Source organism: Piliocolobus tephrosceles, chromosome 3 (assembly GCF_002776525.5).
Source record: "Piliocolobus tephrosceles isolate RC106 chromosome 3, ASM277652v3, whole genome shotgun sequence".
Taxonomy (NCBI): domain Eukaryota; kingdom Metazoa; phylum Chordata; class Mammalia; order Primates; family Cercopithecidae; genus Piliocolobus; species Piliocolobus tephrosceles.
Window position 1 is genome coordinate 164,967,034 of NC_045436.1, and position 23,890 is coordinate 164,990,923.

General features: G+C 38.9%; 1 protein-coding gene across 6 annotated transcripts in view; it reads left to right on the forward strand.

Annotated features, from left to right (window-relative positions):
• The window catches only part of KCNIP4 (potassium voltage-gated channel interacting protein 4), a 1,209,980-nt gene that overhangs the window by 1,079,485 nt on the left and 106,605 nt on the right, over positions 1–23,890 (forward strand). For all 6 annotated transcript variants that reach the window (XM_026456087.1, XM_026456089.1, XM_026456090.1 and 3 more), the window contains one exon: positions 6,769–6,893. In XM_026456087.1, the coding sequence (XP_026311872.1) occupies positions 6,769–6,893 (125 nt within the window). The remainder of the gene's footprint in view (positions 1–6,768; positions 6,894–23,890) is intronic.

The following is a 23,890-nucleotide window of genomic DNA, read 5'->3' on the forward strand; positions in this document are numbered from 1 at the left end:
CTCTGTCGCCCAGGCTGGAGTGCAGTGGTGCGATCTCGGCTCACTGCAAGCTCCGCCTCCCAGGTTCACGCCATTCTCCAGCCTCAGCCTCCTGAGTAGCTGGGACTACAGGCGCCCACCACCACGCCCGGCTAATTTTTTTGTATTTTTAGTAGAGACGGGTTTTCACCCTGTTAGCCAGGATGGTAGTGGTGTTGCTTTTTTAACTTACCGTATGCTGGTGATTGCTGATGATTTCAGTTTTGTTTTTAGAGCCTGTCAGCTGCCTAGACATAGAAACAGCCCTTTGGCAGGTAGGAGTGATTAAGAAGTAAGGTACCAGACTGCTGAAAAAGCAAGAGAGCCCACAGGCAGACACTTCAAGGGCGTTTTTTTTTTTTTTTTTTGTTGTTGTTGTTGTTTCTTTTTCTTTTTTTAAATGCTGCATGTGATGATCATCCTATCATACACACTTAATTCAATTATACTGATCCTCCAGCCCTGTGTCTTTTGTCTCAGACTTTGCATCTGCAGAGAAAGAAACTCTGTTTGTAGCACAGCTCAGATTGCTGTCCAATACAAAGGCCCAGAAGTTCATCTGCTGTTTTGTTTCTTTCCTGTGTAGAGGGTCACTAGGTCTAGACAAGGTTATGTTATGATTGAAAGACTGCTCAGAAAATTTAATTAAAATCCCCTCTGCTTTTGCTGTATTTCCCAACACAATGAATAGAGAACATAGTGATTCTGAAGAAGACATTTGAGGTCCACCAACGGGCCACAAATTTCAGTTTGAAAATTATTTCCCTATAGGGCAGCGAATATTCAAGGGATTGGAGAGGATCAGAAAGTTGAGCAGGAATATCATTTACCAGATTATTTTTAAGTGACAAAGGAGTATCAGACTCCCTGTTAGGTTCAGAGGATAAACAAAACATGCAAGATATTGATCTTGTCTGCAAAAAAATGCACAATGGAGAAAACAAACATGAGCAGATCGTGATGTTATGTTTTACATGCTAGACAAGAACCAGAGTGTAGGAACGATGACCAGGAGGTCATCAATTCTGCATAGTGGGGCAATCCAGAGAGACTTCAGAGATGAGGCACTTATCTTTAAATTGGATCATGAAAGATATATACATTTTAACATGTGGAAAAGGAAAGTGGAACATTTTAGGTTGAAGAAATTGCACTATAAATGATTCAAAAGAAGATTGCATCAGACGTTGTTCAAGAAAGCACACCCTTTCTATTTGATATTATCTATTTACGTAAGGTCTGTTGCATGGTATTTACTCCTGCATTGGCAAATACAGTCATACAACATAGTTGAAGTCATTGGATCAACAGCAGTCTAAAAGCAACATTTTCCGTCATCTTTTCTATCTCAGGACCCATTGAATAGAATCAACCCATTTGTTCAAATGAATGAAGGAGAAAATTGAAGGAGCCCCATTTTGGCTTTTTTGATTTTCCCCATAAAGCCCAGATCAATTTGTTAATGCCTAGGTGCCTTTTTCCAGCTACTTTTAGCTCTTCCCACATACTTTAGGAGCACAACTACTTACTTTCCCACCAATTTTATCCTTGTCTGCTCAGTTTATTCTTAGCCTTCTCATCTTTTCATGTCCTTTTCTTTTTTTTTATCAATCACTATTCTGAAGCTTTTCCATTTCACTCTTTCCAGATAAGTTATTACAATATAAAAAGTGCAAAGCAAGTATTTTTATCTGTTACTCGTTTTCGCAAATATAGCCACTCCAAGTGTTTGTTTCATCACCAATATTGTTGTTGTTGTTTTTGGTAAACTCCTTGAGGGCAATAATTAAGATATGCTAAGATTAGGGTACCACTGACCTTCTCTTCTTTGCTAAGTGAGAACTTTGGCCCCTCAGTGTTCTCAGTGAGGCAAAGCAATAAGGAGGAGCAGATGTTAGCAAGAGGTAGCATTATTAGTGTCAAAAATGACTCGACTTTGGCAAAGAGGACCACATTTCCAACTGACCCATGGGACAAGGGATTGGGGTCCTAGTGGTCCTGGGACGAGAGGAGCTGACTGTTATCCTTAGATCCTTCTCTCTGAGTCTAGAATGTGTAGTCAAGAAGAAAGGATAGAAAAGGGAAGCCATGGTTTCATACTGAGCCTGGATGTTTTTATTCTGGCTAAGTTCTTCATCTGAGGTGTGGATTGATTTACACAACAGAGAGAATTCCTATAGGCCACCATCTGACCCTACTTCAAAGGAGCTGGACTAAAGGATGATATTCTTTGAGACACAAGCACCTGAACCCTAATATATTTCCAAATCTTTCAGATTTGTGCTTACGTGACCCTACGGCAAATGTGCAGATAATACCAGATGTTACTTGGGCCAGAAAAGGTTTTGTGGACAAATACCTTTGGGGTCATTTGGGTTATGCAAAATTAAACAGGCCTCTTTGTTACAGGTCTTCTCAAACCTATATTTTTTAATATTTTGTGACAAAATTATATTAAAGTTCACAACATTTTCCAAACATCTATGGGCACGAAATTCCCTTTTGCATAAAACATCTTTGAGAAATTATAGTGTAAACATAATTCACAAAGCAGAGTACAATATTTTAAAGCTTATCTATACCTATTGACTCTATTCACTACAAAATAGACCTAAATAGAACATCCCGTAGGCCCCCGTCCATCCAGTATGTACCCATGAAACCAACTGGTTGCTGGTTACTTTACCCATGTCAGCACCTAATCTGAACATTTTATTTTGTAGCTCAAGTCAAAATACCTGATTTCTTTTTTCACTTTACTTGTAAAATGAGCAGATGTCCTTCAATTCTTTTTTTTCCTCATAAATTATTGGGGTACAGGTGGTATTTGGTTACATGAGTAAGTTCTTTAGTGGTGATTTGTGAGATTTTGGTGCACCCATCACCCATGTATACACTGCACCATATTTGTAGTCTTTTATCCCTCTCCTGTTTCCCATTCTTCCCCCCAGGTCCCCAGAGTCCATTGTATCATGCTTATGCTTTTGTGTCCTCATAGCTTAGCTCACACAAATCAGTAAGAACATATGATGTTTGGTTTTCCATTCCTGAGTTATGTCACTTAGAATAATAATCTCCAGTCTCATCCAGGTCACTCCAAATGCCATTAATTCATTCCTTTTTATGGCTGAGTAGTATTCCATTATATAAATATATCAGTTTCTTTATCCACTCATTGATTGATGGGCATTTGGGATGGTTCCGTGATTTTGCAATTGTGAATTGTGCTACTGTAAACATGCGTGTGCAAGTATCTTTTTTGAATAGTGACTTCTTTTGCTTTAGGTAGATACCCAGTAGTGGGATTGATAAATGGTAGTTCTACTTTTAGTTCTTTAAGGAATCTCCTCACTGTTTTCCATAATGGCTGTACTAGTTGACATTCCCACAAGCAATGTAGAAGTGTTCCCTGTTCACTGTATCCACACCAACATCTACTGTTTTTTGATTTTTTTATTATGGCCACTGTTGCAGGAGTAAGGTGGTACTGCATTATGGTTTTGATTTGCATTTCCCTGATCATTAGTGATGTTGAGCATTTTTTCATGTTTGTTGGTCATTTGTATACCTTCTTTAGAGAATTGTCCATTCATGTTCTTAACTTACTTTTTGATGGGATTGTTGGTTTTTTTCATACTGATTTGAGTTCATTGTACATTCTGGATGTTAGTCCTTTGTCAGATGTATAGATTGTGAAGATTTTCTCCTACTCTGTGGGTTGTCTGTTTACTCTGCTGACTATTCCTTTTGCCATGCAAAAGCTCTTTAGTTTAATGAGGTACCAGCTATTTATCTTTGTTTTTATTGCATTTGCTTTTGGGTTCTTGGTCATGAGATCCTTGCCTAAGCCAATATCTAGAAGGGTTTTTCCAATGTTATATTCTAGAAATTTTACAGCATCTGGTCTTAGATTTAAGTCCTTAATCCATCTTGAGTTGATTTTTGTATAAGGTGAGAGAAGAGGACCCAGTTTCATTCTCCTCCATGAGGCTAATCAATTATCCCAGCACCATTGGTTGAAAGGGTATCCTTTCCCCCACTTTATGTTTTTGTTTGCTTTGTCAAAGATCAGTTGGCTGTAAGTATTTGGGTTTATTTCCAAATTCTCTATTCTGTTCCCTTGGTCTGTGTGCCACTTTTTATACCAGTACCATGCCATTTTGGTGACTATGGCTTTATAGTATAGTTTGAAATCAGGTAGTATGAGGCCTCCAGATTTGTTCTTTTTGCTTAGTCTTGCTTTGGCTATGAAGCTATGCAGGCTCTTTTTTGGTTCCACATGAATTTTACAATTGTTTTTTCTAATTCTGGGAAGAATAATGGTGGTATTCTGATGGGGATTACATTGAATTTGTAGATTGCTTTTGGCAGTATGGTCATTTTCACAATATTTATTCTACCCATCCATGAGCATGGGATGTGTTTCCATTTGTTTGTGTCATTTATGATTTTTTTCAATAGTGTTTTGTAGTTTTCCTTGTAGAGGTCTTTTGACTCCTTTGTTAGGTATATTCCTAAGTATTTTATATTTTTGCAGCTATTATAAAGGAGTTGAGTTCTTGATTTGATTCTCTGGCCACTGTTAGTATATAGAAGAGCTACTGATTTTGTACATTAATCTTCTATCCAGAAACTTTGCTGAATTCTTTTATCAGTTCTAGGAGCTTTCTGGAGAAGTCATTAGGATTTTCAAGGTAAACAATCATGTCATCAACAAACAATGAGAGTTTGACTTCCTCTTTACCAGTTTGGATGCCCTTTCTTTCTCTTGTCTGATTGCTCTGGCTAGGACTTCCAATACTACGTTGAAGAGGAGTGGTGAGAGTGGGCATCCTTGTCTTGTTCCCATTCTCAGAGGGAATGCTTTCAACTTTTTCCCATTCAATATTATGTTGGCTGTGGGTGTGTCATAGATGGCTTTTATTACATTAAGGTATGTGCCTTCTATGCCAATTTGGCTGAGTTTTAATCATAAAAGAATGTTGGATTTTGTTGAATGGTTTTCAGCATCTACTGAGATGATCATGTGATTTTTGTTTTTAATTCTGTTTATGTAGTGTATCACATTTATTGACTTGCATATGTTAAACCATCCCTGCATTCCTGGTATGAAACCCACTTGAACATGGTGAATTATCTTTTTGATATGTTGTTGGATTTGGCTAGCTAGTATTTTGTTAAGGATTTTAACATATATGTTCATCAAGGATATCAGTCTGTAGTGTGTAGTGTTCTCTTTTGGGTATGTCATTTGCTGGTTTTGTTATTAGGGTGACGCTGGCTTCATAGAATGAATTAGGGAGGTTTCCTTCTTTCTCTGTCTCCTTATATCTTTCTTCAGATGTCCTTCAATTCTGACAGTCTAAGGTTCTATTTTTGTTTGTCTGTTTGTTTGAGACATGGTCTCATGCTGTCACCCAGACTGGACTGCAGTGATGCCATCACTGCTCACTGCAGCCTCAGCCTCCTGGGCTCAAGCAATCCCCCAACCTCAGCCTCCCAAGTAGCCGTGCAAAATATCTGATTTCAATGGAATCCTTAGAGAACATTAGCAGAGTCTATCTTGTAGTTGCATTATACATAGGGCACAAAACTGATTATTATTAAATGACAATTTCGTTGTTTATAACTAGTGGTTGTTATATAGAAACAAATTCCAGGTTGGACTACTGGTGATTTTTTTTTTTTTCTAACTGTACCTTAAAAATGCTAGAGATGCTGGTGAGGTTGTAGAGAAAAAGGGAAACTTTTCACTGTTGGTGGGAGTGTGAATTAGTTCAACCATGGTGGAAGATAGTGCAGTGATTCCTCAAAGACCTAGAGGCAGAAATACCATTTGACCCAGCAATCCCATTACAGGGTATAAACGCAAAGGAATATAATTCATTCTGTTATAAAGATACATGCATGCATATGTTTGTTGCAGCACTATTCACAATTGGAAAGTCACAGAATCAACCTAAATGCCCACAAATGATAGATTGGAAAAAGAAAATGTGGTACATATACACCATGGAATACTATGCAGCCATAAAAAGGAGAGAGATCATTTTATTTGCAGGCACATAGATGGATTTGGAGGCCATTATCTACAGCCAACTAATGCAGGAACAGAAAACCAAACACTGCATGTTCTCACTTGTAAGTGGGAGCTGATTGATGAGAACACATGGACACATTGCCAGGGAACAACACACACTGGGCACCTGTTGGGGGAGGGAGAGGATCAGGAAGAATAGCTAATAGATGCTGGGCTTCATACCTGGGCGATGGGATGATCTGTGCAACAAACCACTGTGGCACACCTTTACCTATGTAAGAAACCTGCACATCCTGCACATGTACCTCTGAACTTAAACGTTGGAAAAAATAAAGAAATATACGTTACTACACTGTTAGATTTATAGAGTAATGTATATTACTACTTAAACTTTTTATTTGAAGTAATCATATAATGCACTGATTATCTGAAATAAATTCCTGTGCTCTTTTTTGTTATCTTAAAAAAAATGCTAGAGTTGTAATATCTACATTAATGACAAGAATATGCAAAAGAAATCATGTACAAGTGTTTTAGCTTAATGCGCTTAAACTGGGAAATGTAAAGGCCTTATTGGCATTGTGAGGGTCCTTCCTCTGTGGACAATCACAGACATTAGCAGACATGTTCTTCTGTTTTCCTGTGTTGCTATGTGTAAACCTCGGTGAGCAGCGGCTGGTCCTAAGGCTCTTTCTTGTTTTCTTCCACAGACAGCGTGGAAGATGAACTGGAGATGGCCACCGTCAGGCATCGGCCTGAGGCCCTTGAGCTTCTGGAAGCCCAGAGCAAATTTACCAAGAAAGAGCTTCAGATCCTTTACAGAGGATTTAAGAATGTAAGAACTTTCTTTTTGACTTTACCTTCACACAGTTCCCAGAGGAACATTGAGACATGAGAGAAAAAGGGGGAAAATATCCCATTCTGTGAGAGCCCCATCATATGTGTATTTCATACTGATCCTTCCTAGATAGGAATATAATCAGTATCTGTGGACTTTGATCCTCTGTGGCACACCCATGCTGGTATACTGTAATTGCCCATTAAACAAAGAGAGTTTCTGAGAAAGGTTTATTCAATTCAGTTCTCGGTTGAAATAGTTTCTCTTTGTCAACTATAATGACATAATTTCAATAAACCTCCATTGTTTCCTTAGTTTTTAAATACAGGCTGGTGCTTGACTTGAGTCTTGAATATAGATTGAGGTCTATCAAGGGATTCCATTCCTGGCATTGGAGGATAATTACTGTAACTTTCATAGTTGAAAAAACCATGCTGCCAATGTCTGTAAACCAGAGGTGTCTGTAGGTCATCACTGTACCTGGTTCTCTGCAATCCAGGTGTGCAGATGCCCCTCCCTCCTGGGTGAATCATCTCCAAAAGGGAATGAGAGTCTGGAAAAACCCCAGAGGGTGGGGTGGCAGAAAGTGAGTGGATCCAGGCAGTCTAGGAGACACAGTCCCTTACTAAACACTTTGTATGTGCTAAGGGTTAAACTAGATGCTGCAGGTTATTCAAAAGTCAGAGAAGATACACTTGTATCCTTACGGAGCTTATGGTCTGAACAGGGAGAGAAAACTTGCTGTCATGAATCTATTTGAAAACAGGTCATCCTTAAAGGTATCAAAGGTTTATGTATCAAATAGCATACACACCCCACCATATAGTTTATTCTTATACATATGGAAACCAAAGTAGCTACAGGCACCCCTGGAGATCCAAATTAAATTGCTTTGATCCCTTTTGAAATCCATCCCCTAAGATCCCCAGTTCCATGGCATGTAGAAGTCTGTGATGTCCAAGGATTTCTTCTAATTCCATCCTCTTCACATCTGACACCCCCCACGACTGCTGCCTTTGTCCAACCTTATGCAGACCAGATAAGAATCTCTGCCTCTTCTTTGGGATCCACAACAACAATTTACTCAGAATTCATACCGGTAGTTGACACTGCAGAATATTTTTATAGGGTTTCCACATACACACTGCACACAAGTTTCCACCATCTGAATGAATGGGGTCTGTCTTTCTCCCATTTCTGCTCCTAACCCCCTTCTCCTTGCCCTGGGCTTTCTAAGTTTTTCTCCCTCTATTATGCAGAGGAAGTTTGTTTCTCCTCCAAAACTTAATGATCTGCAAAGAGCTAGGACTTTGTGGTAATGGGGGCAGAGGAGATTATAATGGAGATGAGTGCTCATCACACACACAGACCGCTGATTAAAAGGAATCTTGATGGGTAATCTATCAAGACAATACATACAAATAAATAAACCTGCATTAAGAGAAAAGGGCTTTGACAACTAGGAAAGAGGATGAGTAGTTATGCCTGTTCTGCAATGGCTCTGCTTCAGAGACAGCAGGCATTTGCAATGAAACAGCGGTACTGATGACTGGCAGTAGAAAAACAATGAGCAGCAAGGACAGAAAGGAAAGGAGGTGTAAAAGACCAATCTGGACTAAAAGTCAGTGCTCAGAGGAGGCGAATCACAGAATAAAACTTAAAATGTGTTCATGTGAACACCTAAACTTCTTTGCTCTGATTCAGACATCTAGTAATAAGTATACTTTTTTTTTCTTTTTAACATTGGATTGTACACCAGATACAAAATAGTTGTCGAACACAGGAGAACTGAATCCAATCTCCCAGCATCCCTGTATTCCTCGACTGCTGCTATGTTATTATTCCACTGCCATCCCGTAGGGTTTCTCTGTTTGGGGTCTGGCTGCCTTTCATTGCATTTGCTATAAATTGGAATCATGATTACTGCCATTATTAACCTTTGGAGCCAGCATCTCTGCAGCATGTCTAATACAAGTGCCACTTCACAATAAATTACTAGGCTCCAAAGTCTGCATTCATTGCTTTATTTTATTTTTTGTGGCCCATATGTCTTTCTCTTCTTCCTTCTCTCTCCTTCCCCTCTTTTCCCAAACTCTTTTCTTTCCCCTTTTTAAATCCTTCTGACCCCACCTCTTATTTCTTCACTCCTCCTTTCTTTCTCTCCTTTTTTTTTTTGGTTTACCTCTTCTGTCTCTTCCCCTTGTGAATTATTGTCTCTTTTCAGCTCTTCCCCATTCTCCTCTTTCTCTTTTTTTTCCTCTTCTCTGTCTTTATTGCTTTCTCTTTCTCCCATCTCACCCCATCCCAAGAGACAAATTTCCATCAGACCTGAATATACCAAAAGCCTATTTTATATACTTCTTTAAAAGACTTTGCAGTTTGCTCAGAAAATATTAATAGACATCTCTGATAAGTCAAACACGAGTGGCCTTTTAATTTTGATTTCCCCCTAGTCAAATGTACAGTTCTAATGAATGAACCCTAAGCATAGCAGAAATACACTAAGCAGGTCAGCGGCACTTGGGTTTTATAGCATGGTAGTAAACTGAAGCAGCTTCCATCCGAGAAAGGAAACCAACTGCCTTGGTTCCCTCAACACCAATTACCCCAAAGCCCTTAAGATCACAAATTCATTTCCCTGGAAACAGTTGGGATACTCATTTTTAATGAAACTTTGAAAACTCTCCATACTTTGATTCAAAGGATAAACCATTCGTCAACATATTAAAATGGTCACACTTGTGTGAAAGTAGCTCAACATAGCTAGGCACCCCTGCAAGTAAATATGACCAGCATAACTCCACCATTTTTTTTCCCATATGGTATCTCTGATACATCCCCTCACATTTTCAACATAGATTGTTAATGTAAATTGGAAATGAGAGGAAGGGAAGATAGCGAGAGAAAAACCTCCTCCCTCACCCCATCTTACTCACTGAGGTGCCCACACATTTTTAGGTCTCTTGCCAGATGCTGAGTCTCCAAAGGTGAGCAGCTGATAGAGACAGAAGAATCTAGTACACTGTCTACCTATAATGAGCCTCAGAATCACCTGAAGGGCTTGTCAAGACACAGATTCCTGGGCCCCATCTTGGAAGATTATGACTTAGTAGGGTTGGGATTGGGTCACAGCATTTGCATTTTTTTTTGTTTGTTTGTTTTACAAGTTCCCAGGTGATGCTGATGCTACTGGTCCAGAGACTACACTTTGAGAATCACTGGTTTTGTGAAGGCATCATAAGCTTTGGTGTCACTCAGCCTCAGGTCATGTTACTCATTTGGGCAGTTCCCTCTAACTCAGGAGACCGTGTGTCTTTGTCTATAAACTGGGATAATGATAACTAGATTGCACTTTTTTAAAGAAATAAATATAATAAACATGAAGTTCGATAAAAAGGAATTATTATAGTGTGGTCCCCAATGATCGACCTCAGCTGTATGTTCTGTCAAAGTGGGACAGTCATAGTTGGCCTACATACCTCCCAGGCAGTGTTTGGGTTTTGGACTACATAATTATGTATTAGGAAGGATGCAGAAAGTGCAAACTATTATCTACAGCTCAGCAGTCTCAAACTTAAATGCATGTTGCAACCATCTGGGGAGCTTTACAAATTAAAAATAGTGGCTACTATGCTTGGTGATTCTGATGTAATTGCTCTAGGAAAAAGCTTCAGCATTAGGAATTATAAAGCTCTTCAAGTAATTATATTGTGCAGGCAAGATTGAGAACCATTGAACTAGATGTATAACATATACAAGGTGCTTCTAGCACAAAAAGAAGTGACCTGTTAGTGATGAGCTCTGTTATGGCAAATACCAGTGACTAGGCTAGCTACACTAGAACCTCATGAAGTCTTTGGTGTGTATATGAAGTGCATGTGTATTGTGTGTGGGTGTATGTGTGTGTGTAGCGGTTGGAGAGAGGTAACAGGTCTTATTTTTGAGGATTTTTATTCAGTTAACTCTGGGATGATGCTTAGGAATTTTTCTTTTTTTTAATCTGAAGTCCTTAATTTATTAAAAATATTTTACATTCCAACAGACAGTGAACAGAAAGCCACATTTGAGAACAAATGGTCAAAAGATCACACAAATATCAATATACCTGTTTCATAATCTTGCTTTGCTGCACTCTTTCAAAACCAGTTATAGCTTCAGTTCAATTTTAGGTGGTTACAAATGATATACTGGGGCATTAAGTTTTAATACAGTGATGCCAATGCCGCTTTGGCGTTTTCTGTCATTAATTAATAATAGATAGCCTATTCTTCCCATTTTTAAGGCACAGGATGAGTTGCAAATAGTTAGACCTCTGTGCTTCAGACACCTGGTTCCTTCTTCTATGGAATCTTTCCCTGCTTCCTTTTTCTTCTTTGCTCTGGATTATAATAGGTAAAATTATCCATTAGAATCAAATATATCATTAAGGCATCACTTTAATACCTGCTAATGTCCTTTTGACATAAAATGTTATGTTACTATCTATCTTTTTTATCTAAACTAGAAGGATGTTTATATTCATTTTCTATTGTCAGGTAACTGTTTGCCAAATACTCAATGGATTTCTAAATCCATTTAGTAATGGATTTAGAAAGCATTCATTTATAGCATACTGTCCCAAGGATCAGGAGTTCAGAAATGACTTAGCTAAGTGCTCTGGTTGGAGTTTCATGAGGCCACAATTAGAATCATGATTGGGCTGCATTTCTTTCTGGATCGTGGATCCCTTTCTAAGCTCCTGTGGTTGGCAGAATTCAATTCTTTGTGGTTGCACATATGAGATTCCCCTTGCTGGCTGTCAATGTGGGGCCACACAGCCCCTAGAGGCTACCTGCAGTCCGTTTCCACCTGGCCCTCTTGCAGGCTCCCTTGTAATATGGAAGCTGGCTTCTTCAAAGTCAGCAACGTAGAGTGTCTCTAGTCCTATAATGGGTAGTACAATCGAGGATGTGGCATCTCATCCCATCAACTGTGTGTGATGCATGCGCCTAATTGAAGAGACAACCTGAACAGGCAAAGTGTGAGCAACAAGGCTGTTTAGTCACCCAGGTACGAGTGGGCTGAGTCCAAAAAGGGAGTCAGCCCTTTTTGGGAGGGTGGAGGGTGGTGCGATTGGAGCTCATTTCATAGGTTAGGGTAAGCAGTGGAAAGTTACAGTTAGGGGCCATTTATTGCAGGCAGGGGAAGAAGGTTGCAAGATACATTATCACAAGGTGGGAGGGGTCATAGAGCACAGTGTCACGGAGGTTGACTGATCAGTTACAGTAGAGCATGCTACAATTGTAGAATGTTGCAAGGTTGCCCAATCAGCTAAGACAGGTACTAGCCGTTTTTCTTCTTTTGTGGTTTTCGTGTTGTCCCAGACTTACTGGCTCCAGGAGACCTTCTGGACATGTACATGTGGGTCACAGGGGTCACGAAGGCTTGACCATGGCACAGTCTGCCCAGGGGACCTCACGCTCTGCAAATGTCAGCATTCAAGATGAGGAGAGTTGAAAAGGTGTGACTCACTGGGGGTCACATAGGGTGTATCCATCACAGTGGAGCTTGTGAGGAGGCAGCGATCCCTGTAGAGCAAAGCAGCTGAACGTGTTTTCAGTCACATCTCAAACGCAGTTAATCCCCACTCTCAGTGTTTGGCTTGGTATCCAGACACCCTCCTTGGGCATTTCATCAAGAACAGAACCATACTTTTGTTTTTTTTTTTTTATTTCCTTTTTGTTTTTTAATTTTGTTATTATTTTCTTTTATTATACTTTAAGTTCTAGTGTACAAGTGCATAACGTGCAGGTTTGTTACATATATATACTTGTTTCATGTTGGTGTGCTGCACCCATCAACTTGTCAACACCCATCAGCTCGTCATTTACATCAGGTATAACTCCCAATGCAATCCCTCCCCCCTCCCCTCTCCCCGTGATAGGCCCCGGTATGTGATGTTCCCCTTCCCGAGTCCAAGTGATCTCAAAGGATATGAACAGACATTTCTCAAAAGAAGACATTCATACAGCCAACAGACACATGAAAAAATGCTCATCATCACTGGCCATCAGAGAAATGCAAATCAAAACCACAATGAGATACCATCTCACACCAGTTAGAATGGCGATCATTAAAAAGTCAGGAAACAACAGGTGCTAGAGAGGATGTGGAGAAATAGGAACACTTTTACACTGTTGGTGGGACTGTAAACTAGTTCAACCATTGTGGAAAACAGTATGGCAATTCCTCAAGGATCTAGAACTAGAAGTACCATATGACCCAGCCATCCCATTACTGGGTATATACCCAAAGGATTATAAATCATGCTGCTATAAAGATACGTATGTTTTTTTTTTTTTTTTCATTTCTGCAAGAGTTTTGATGTTGTAGCCAAAGGAACCAGCAGGACATCTGAATTCTTTGATGGGGCTTTTCCACCCCATTCGAAGTGTTTGGGAACTTCTGCAGTAAGATCTTTAAAAACAGTGAAACAAATGGAGGATAACATTATAGGGATCTACGTTTTTGACAAAGTACATTTACATAAAAAGCACTAAGTTCCATTTATGGTGGGAAAGGAGAGAGAAGAAGTTTAGTTCCCCTAAACTTTGCATGAGAAACAATAAAATGCAGTGATTAGGACAGAGGAATTCACTGCTAATTACATAAGGCAATTGCTCTTTTGTCACAAGTCCTCAGGGTTATTCTTGAACACTTTCATAGACTCTGTGACCCTCAGTAAATCACTTCATTCCTGCCGGCTTCTGTCTCTCTGTCAGCAAATTAGGGATTAAAATCTCTTTCAACCAGGAAGGAGGGTGGGTAATAATTGGTTTTGTTCAGCGTTTGAAAGACTCAGATAAAAGGCCTTTCTTAAGTGCAAAGCGTTATTCATGTACTTTAGAGTTAAGGTAAGAACAGAGTTAAAATGCTATTTCCTTTGCCTTAGCAGGTCTGTCAGATTTCCAACAAGAAGGGCTTTCTGAAGGGATGATTGTCTATAAGCCTAAGCAGTTAACACGACTTCCCTTTTGACTTCCAAAGACTGACATAGTGCAAGCTCTGCCCGGGGTTCAAACCTTACCATTGCCATTTCTGAGCTTGAACAATGGCTTAGATTCTCTGGACATAACTATCCTTTTAAAATGTAGGATATTAATATCCATGTAGGTAGAAAGATAAATGATAAATATTTTACTTAATATCTTTAAAAGATAGCAGAGCCCTTCCGTTCTTTCCTTATTCTTCTACGTACAAAACTAACTAAACTTCATAATGTAATTAAGAATTCATAATGACTAAGTAATGTCATCTTGAAATATATTAAGCATTAGTTTATGTTATACATTATGTTGGTGCGAAAGAAATTGTGTTTTTTTGCCATTACTTTCAATGGCAAAAATCGCAATTACTTTCGCACCAATCTAATACATTGTGTGGCATTTAGATGCTTCTTGATTTATTTGTTTCTTTCTATTTTTTTGTTTTGTTTTGTTTTGTTTGAGACGGAGTCTCACTTTGTCGCCCAGACTGGAGTGCAGTGGCGGGATCTCGGCTCACTGTAACTTCCGCCTCCTGGGTTCAAGCAATTCTTCTGCTTCAGCCTCCTGAATAGCTGGGATTACACGCATGCACTACCACGCCCAGCTAATTTTTCTATTTTGGGTAGAGACGGGATTTCACCATGTTGGCCAGGCTGGTCTCGAACTCCTGACCTCACGTGATCCGCCTGCCTCCACCTCCCAAAGTGCTGGGATTACAAGCGTGAGCCACTGTGTCCAACCTTCTTTCACATTTTAAACCATAAAATGTCATGCTAAACATTTTAAATCATACAGAGGATTAAAAATTGAAATATCAAAATGTCCTAGGTACAGTAAACTTCTAGTAAGGTGGGATGAGAAGTTTACTGTACCTAGGACAGTTTGATATTTCAACTTCTAATCCTCTGTATGATTTAAAATGTTTAGCATGACATTTTATGGTTTGAAATTTGAAAGAAGGCTGTTAGTTTTCTCCTTTATTTTCATAGGTATATTTTATGTGCATACATCTGTGTGGAGAGATTATTTTGACAAAAATGTTACCTTCATTTATGCAGTCATTTAGAAATCCAGGCTGGCCATGGTGGCTCACGCCTGAAATCCCAGCACTTTGGGAAGCCTAGGCGGGTGGATCACTTTAGGCCTGGAGTTGAAGACCACCAGCTTGACCAACATGGCGAAATCCCATCTCTACTAAAAATACAAAGATTAGCCAGGCATGGTGGTGTGCACCTGAAATCCCAGCTACTCCAGAGGTTGAGGCACAAGAATCCCTTGAACCTGGGAGGTGGAGGTTGCAGTGAGCCAAGATTGTGCCTCTGCACTCCAACCTGGGCGACAAAGTGAGACCCTGTCTCAAAAAAAAAAAAAAAAAAAAAAAGGTAAATCCAGTTGTCTTTCTGGGCTCCTCCCTCAGAACCTCCTGTTTCTAATTAATCTCCAAACTCAGCCAGTTCTCCAGTCTTTGTGTCTCTCACACGCTGCTGTCACTGTCACCTCTCATCTGCATGTCTGCAATGGCCCAGACTCCTTGCTGACAGTCCTGTCTTCCTCTGAACCATTCTCCACTGTGCACCTGAAAAGGTGTTTCTAAAGAACAAATAGAAACCAGTCAGTTCCTACTTAAAACCAATTGCTGGCTGCAGCTTTCTTTTTTTTTTTTTTTCTATTAGAAGAGAGACTCAATTGTCTTACACACTCACCCAACAAATATTTCTTGAACATCTACTATAAGTCAGATATTGGGTTAGATGCTGTCTATACTGCAGTGACTCAACTAGTCCATGATCAGCCAGACCTTGACCAACCAGCTTCTGCTGACTTTTCCCATCTCACCCCTCACTCTTCCCTATTTACTCTGCTCCAACCAGAAGGAACTGCCTGCAGCTGAAGTGCACCCCTCTGAAGGGCTGTGACCTGGACTTTTTCTCCTGCGAGAAATGTTGCTTCCCACAACTCCCTTCTTCATCAGGACAATGCCTACACCTTCTCCACATCTATACTTAGACTTCCTTTCAATATATGTTTTCATTATTTATTCTCTGAGTGCTGAGTTCACGCTCATCACTGTGAAAGATATTTAGGATATACTGACAAAAAAAGACAGATAATTTTTCTTTAGAGTTTATATTCCATTGGGGGAAGATAATGAAAAGAGGGGCAAAAAGCAAACGCATAGTTAAATAAGAAAATATCTAGTTGTGGTAGAAGGAGGATAACATTTGTTACAAAGAAGTAGAGCAGGAAGCTTCTTTCAATGGGGCGGCTAGAGAAAGGGAAGTGGCATTGCATTATATCTACAATGTCAAGAAGGGCACAGCCATGAGAAGGTAGAAAAAGTACATTCTAGGCACAAAGAGCAGCCTAAAACCGTGAGGCAAGAGTGAGCAAGAGTGACTGAAACGTGGAACATCGTTTGTATTTTATTTTAAGGATAGTGGGGAACTACCAGTTTTTAAAAGTTCAGACACAAATAAAGCATTGAATTTTTTTTTTTTTTTCTTTTTAAGATGGCCCTGGAATGCTACTCTAAGCAAAACGGAGTGTAGGATGTCAAAGTTAAATTGGAGACCCTCTAGAAAGCTGGTTCAAGAGATTAAGACAGAAAGGAGATGTGGCTTAGACCAGGATGGTAGCAAGTAGAGAAGGAGAGAAATGATGGGCTTGGATATATGGTGGAGGTTGAGCTGAGTAGATGTCGTGATGGTTTGGATCAAAAGGTGAGGGAAATTGAGGAGGACTCGGGGCTATCTTGAGAGTTTTGGGGTTGAAAGACCTATCTGTGGAAAAGCTTTCTCTGATATCTCCTTAAGTAGGTTTGGAGACTCTGCTGTGTGCTCCCTTCATTGTGCTTATTTTGGGTTTCCTCTTCGCTTGTTGATTCCTCTTCTATTTTTTAAGCTTCCTGACAACAGGTGCTGCACCTTCTTTACTACAAAATTCTCGGCCCTTCAGACTGTGTCTTGTATATGACAGGTAATCAATAAATATATGTGAACAAATGAATGACCCCAAATAAAAAGATTGGAGGCCAGTCCAATAAAATTTTTATCTTCTCTCACTTTCTTATTTTTAGTTCCTTCCACATCTACTGAGTAAAATTGAAGTGCTATTAATTTGCTTTTTTTGAAAAATAATCTAATAATAGGGGGAATGAAAGAGCATGGCTCCTTTAGTATAAGAACTACACACAGTAGTTTAACACCATCTGTGTGTTTTATCAAGTACTACTCAAAAATGTTAAGAGCAATCTCAAATGATAACAAAGAACTTCCTTTGATTCCATTGCAAGACCCTCCATCTGGTAGATTGTTCATGTCCTGTGTTTGCCCATCAGATACTATTCTATCAAATGAGTAATGGAATTTCTGTGGCTTCAAAATCCCTTTCACTCTTGCAACATATTTCAAAGTTGAGAAGGAGATGGGGGTGTTGGTATCCAGCACGTCACCGTATGTATTAGACAGAATAGGATCAATACTGCAACATACAGCTCCAGTATCTCAGTGGTTTAAGACAACAAATGTTTGTTTCTCTTTCATTTCCTAATCCTATGTGATTCAGTTGGGGACAGGATGGGGTTTCTGTTCAACTCATTTATGGAGGATACGTCTTCCATCTCGTGGGTCCACTGTTGCCTATGGTGTCAGCTTCCTCCACTGGGTCATCTGCATCTGGTCCTCAGTTGAAAGCAGGAAGATGGTGTGGGGCATTTGGGGGGCCTATCTTGGACTAACGGACATTCCACCCATCAGAGATCAGTAATATGGTCCAACTTGATTTCAAAACAGGCTGAGAAATACAGTCTTCCTATGCACTCAGGTAGAAAATAAAATTTTATTTTCTCCAAATGAGAGTATGATATGGAAGATAGATATGTTAGGGGTTCCCAAGGTTATCTCCCATTTTGATGATTTGCTAGGGGATGTACAAGACTCAATATACAATCACACAGTTATGATTTATTACAACAAAAGAAAGCAAAGCAAAATCTGCAAAGGGAAAAGGCACATGGGATAATGTTTGGAGGAAACCTGAGGCAAGCTTCCAAGAATTCTTTCTGAATGTAGTCTCACAGGAAATGCTTAATTCCCCCATCAATGAGTCATTGTGATAGCATTTATAAAATGTTGTCTAGCAAGGAAGCCATTAGACCTCCAGTACTTAGCAGGTACCTAAATTCCGGACTCCGAGAAGCAAAGCAGATGTTGAACATAAACCATATTGTTTGCATAAACAGTATAAGCACAGTGAGCCATTGGATTCAAAGAATGATAGACACTCTCCCAAAATCCAAATGGCCAGCCTTGCAAGCAGGCCTTTCTAAGGACAGTGATCTCACACCACACCTGTTATGTTAACTCGTTTCTGTGCAAAAATGGACATATGTCGAGGTAAAATTTAGAATGTAATTAGATTCCAGTTCTGGTTACCCTTGGGCAAGATACTCCCTGGGTTTCATATGTCACCTGCAGAATTTTAGAATAACATCTCATAGATGCTTTGCAAAGACAATGAATGTAAAGCAAAAAGCACGGACCCTGTCTTATGACAACACTCAAAATGTAGCTGCTATTATTGTTATTGCTATTATCATTAACACTGTTAGGACCACTGTTGTCATGCCAGTACTCCGAATTGTGTTATAATCTAGTTCTTTCTTAAAGTTTCTTTTCCCCACTCTCAAACTTTGATTCACATTATGTACATATATGTATATAAATTTGCTTTTTGAAAAATTATATATTTATATATCTTTATCCAATATAGATATATACATTGTATACAATATAGGTATCTGCTTTTTGAAAAATCTAATGATAGGGGAATCTAATATATTCTTATATCTCTATGTATAGATATATTCTTATATAGAGAGATATTTATAGATAGATATTTGCTTTTTGAAAAATTATGTACGACTATAGCTATAGATGTATATCTCTGTAGATACATATGCTGTATTCAAATTGGAATATAGTTGAATTTGGGTGCATGCTAAGCACTGGATGTCTAATGACTTATTTGTTAGATAACATTTTATAAATTTTATCACAATGATAATGTTATACACATATTCACACATATAAATTTGAGAGTTAACGCCCAGAAAAAGTTAGAAAACACAGATTTGTTCTTAGCCCTATGAAGAGTTGTCAGAGAACAAATCTGAAAATAGTGCCTTTATTGTGGTTACTTTTATTCTGTCCCTTGAGTTCCTCAAGAAAGTAACATAATCTTTCTCATAATGATTCCCTCACTGGGATTTTGCAAAAATTAAAAGAGTTAGCATAATTTTTGATGTCTTAAAGACATAACATAAAAAGGTAGGTAGTTTTTAAAAACAGCTTACGTAAAAGTAACCTCTAAATAATATAAAAATTCATTAAAAGTCTTTCTAAAGAATTCGAGATTTTCTTTATTGATTCATCTGCAACAATCCTGTAAGAAAGCTCCCATTTTCTTTCTCTTTCAAGTCATAGTTGGTTTGGTCCAGGCTGATGTGGCAGCTCTGCTCCAGCAGGACGTCATTCAGGGACCCAGGTTCCTTCCAACACATTGTCCTGCTATCCCTTACTACCATCTGTATCCTGTATACTGTGTCACTGTCATGTTAGATCCTGAGGGAAAGTGAGGTGGTCATAGTCCGGGGGTAAGTGACTCTTCATTTAAAGATAACGTGAAGAGTCTCGACATCACTTTTATTCACATTAAGGGCTTGAACTTAGTCACAAGGATCATCTAGCTACAGGAGAAGCTGGGAAATGTAGTTTCTGGCTAAACATCAGTGTATAAATATAAAAGGGGAAGCTGGATTTGGGGGAACAAACAGCATTCTGATAAAGTCAATAAAACTTGCTTCTTCTGAATTTTCTGGTTAATATTCCTAAAAGTTTCCTTAGATTCAGCTAATCCTCCTAAGACACTTTTTTGTTTTAGTCTGGGAGCAGTACGAACTGATGTACTTCAAACTCAAATATCACTTGAAGAACCAGTATTTAGAAATAATACTAAGACTCTGTCTTATGAACCCTTTGAGATTTTCTACTTCCCTTAGCACTGTACGTCAGAACTGAGTACGTAACAAATTCAAAAGCAGCTTCATCCAAAGAGGCTTGTTAATAGAACTTGTTGCACATAGAAGAACCTAGTCTTCACCGCACAGACCCCATGCAAGGGTGGTAACTTTAACAGCGTTACTCTTCTTTAGTTTTTGAAAGAACTAATTGGTTCACAAAAAATACATCACCAAGGCTGGGCACAGTGGCTCATACCTGTACTACCAGCACTTTGAAAAACTGAGATGGGTGGATCACCTGAAGTCACAAGTTCAAGACCAACCTGGCCACCATGGCAAAACCCCGTCTCTACTAAAAATACAAAAACAAAAAAAATTAGCTGGGCATAGTGATGTATGCTTGTAGTCCCAGCTACTCGGGAGGCTGGGGCATGACAATTGCTTGAACCTTGGAGGCCGAGGTTGCAGTGAGCAAGACTGTGCCACTGTACTACAGCCTGGGTGACAGAGCGAGACTCCGTCTCAAAGGAAAAAATATATATATATATGTATATAAATATATATCACTGAGAACTCAATACGTAATTTTTCAAGTTCAGTACATATTTTTTAAAGAGCCTGCTGTGCAACTTTAGCTGTTTTGTGGCTAAAACTAAAATTAAATTCTAGGGCACCATTCATCACTGTACATTGCTGGCAGTAAACGTACTCCATAAAATCAGATCATTTTCTGCTTTTCACAATCCCCATTTAAATGTGTTCATTAATAGAAGTGTAACTGGCAATTATTCCAGTGATCCTGCAGGCATTCAAATCTTTATTAAAATAAAATATGTTGCCAAAGCTTTGGAAGTCTTTTCAATGCTATATTTGGGCTGAGTGTGTGAGACTCTAAGTCCTCTTAAATCTGTGTTGACTAATTTAATTTCAGGAAAACACAAGGGAGGAGAATGTGTCAAAAGAAAATGAGAAATAATCAGTTGTTTTCTTGTCTATTCACATTTTAGTAAATTATGCTGAACATCTGGTATTCCAACTCCCATAAAATTTTAGAAGATTGGGTCAAAACTTTTCGTCTCAAGTTCCCTGTGGTTGTTAATTGTTTTCACAAACACATATTAAGCATTGAGGACCAACTACTTACTGAATGCTTAATATATTCCAAGGACTTTGCTAGTATTGGATATATATTGATGCAAAACAGAATCGTTCTTACCTGATAGACACTAGAGTGTAGTGGAAGAAGGGAAAATTAATAAGCAAAGAATTAGTTAAGGGAAAATTATGGTACATCCAATGGAAATAAAAAAGTACAGAACTCTGTGAAAGAGACTCCTATGGATGCAGGAGACCTACAGAAACTATGACAATAAGTTTTATATGTCAACTAAGCTATACTAGGGTGCCCAGTTGTTTGGTCAAATACTAATCTATGTTTTACTGTGAACATATTTTGTAGATGTGATTAACATCTATAATCAGTTGACTTTAAGTAAATCAGATTACCCTTGATAATATGAGTGGGGTTCACTCAATCAATTGAAGGCCTTAAGAGCAAAAACTGAGGTTTCCCAGAGAAGCAGAAATTTTGCCTTGACTATAATGTAGAAATCCTGCCTGAGTTTCCAGCCTGCTCACCTGCCCTACAGATTTTGGACTTGTCATTCCCCATAATCACATTAGCCAACTCTTTAAAATAAATCTATAGACAGATGATAGATAGACATAGATCCAATCATCTCTCTTCTCTGGAGAAATCTGAGTGATATAGCACTTTCTGAAGTTGATATAGGCCTTTCTGAAGTTGATATAGGCCTTTCTGAAGTTGAGGGTTTTTTAATGGCAGACCTAAGGAGAAAACCAGTAATGAAAGAAGCAAGGAAAAAGTTATTCCCAGTTGAAGACACAGCAAGTGCAAAACCCCTAAGGAAGGAAAGGGATTATTGTGTTTAAGAAACTGATGGAGGTTGGTGTGACCAAATCACCATGATTGAGGGAGAAGGTGTTATAAGATGAGACCAGCCAGGTAAGACATAGAGCAAGTCAAGCAGAGTCTTGCAGGCTGGATTTGACTCATTGTGTAATGTGAAATCATTAAAGGATTAAGTAGGATAATGACACAAGCTTATGTTTGTAAAACAAAACTCTATTTGGCAAATAATGGATTTGGTCATGGAGGGAAAATAAAGAATAGGTAAAGAAGATATTGCAGTAGGCTAGCCGAGTTATGATGGTACACCGGATTAGAAATTTTAGTTGTTGAGATGTAAAGAAGTGAAAGGGTTTAATCTATATTTTATAAATAAAAATGACAGAATAAATAGGTTGAATGTGGCTAGGAGGGAAAGAGCGACAATATAGATGATTCCAAGTTTTCTGACATAAGCATCTGGGCAGGTATTGTTACCATTTACTAAGATGCAGAAAACTGGAAGAAAATGTTGAGTGAGGTTGGGGGTATTGGGAATTCATAATCAAAATTTGAATCCAGTCTTCTAAATTTTGATAAATTCTAGTGGTTGGATATATAATTTTATAGAGCTAAGAAGGGTGTTTGGGGCTGAAAATACATTTTTAAGGGTCACTAGCATCTATGTAACATTTAAGGCCATGGGAATTGATGATTACTAACAACTGTAAGAAAAATAACAGTATTGAACACATATAATGAACCAACTCTGTCCAAAATACTTCAGGTATGATTAACCCTCTTTTTTCTTAGCAGCCCTAAGAAACAGGTTTTTTTTTTTTGGGGGGGGGGGGGGGGTTGTTTTCGTTTTTGTTTTTAATATAAAAGAAATGGGCAAGGAATGGTTAAGTGACCTCCCTGAGGTCACTGCCAGTGCTGGCAAGGCTGGAAATTGAACCAAAGTACTCTAGCTCCTAAGTACATACTTTTTTGACCACTAAGAATGACTTAAAAAAAAAGGATTTAGGCCTGGTTTGGGCAGACTCTAGCATTCAGAGGATTAGTAAAACTGGAAGAGATAGCAAAGGACACTGAAAAGAAGCAACCAGAGAGATGGAAAGAAAACCAGGAGGATGTGGTATCACATAAACCCAAAGACAATAGTCCTTCAAAAAAAAAAAGGCATTGAATACTAAGCAGACAAGCAAGATGAGGACAGACAGGTGACTGTATTAGCTAGGGCTCTTTAATGGTAAGCAACAGAATCTTGACCTAACAGGAGAAAAAATGAAGTTCTTAAAAGAACCTAGGGAAGCTGAAAGAATTGAATGAAAACATTAGTACCAGCCCTTGTAAGAGAGAAGCACCTGAAAGGCTCCAGGTATTTTCTTGGAAGTAAACTAAGATGAGAGCCACAATATTCAGTAAATGACAACTATATATCTGACAAACACTTCACATTCTCTTTGGCATAGCCCTCTTGGGCTTCTTTCAATTTCATGACACAAGTTCTCCCCAGAGAAATAACCAAATTCTGGCACCTGCAGAGAAGCAGAGGAGGATTGGGAAGCCCACAAGAACCTTGTCTTTGGGCAACCTTCTCTTCTTGCCCTTATGCCATGCTTTTCCAGCATTTCCCCAATACCTTTCCATCATGGTGCTAACAACCATCTCCTCCACTGGCTACTCTATATGTACATTTACTTTAAATCACTCACGGGGAAGAGCTTCTGGCCTCTTCTGGTCTTAGGACCTTTTGGTTCCTTCTCATGCTTCCAATGTCATTTTAAACATCATCTTCCCTAATCAGAGCTCCAGGTAGGTGAAACCGCTGCTGCGCCCAGTTTGTTCCTTACTTAGTATTTGTCATCATCTCTAATAATTAATGAATTTGTTTATTGTTTTCTGAGATAGGAGGTGAATGAGGGCAGAGTTGCTGCTGTCCGGCTTACCCACATATACCCAATACCCTGTACTTTTCCTGGCACACAGTTGCTTCTCAGTAGGCACTACTTGTTGCCTGGACAAGTGAATGTGTTCA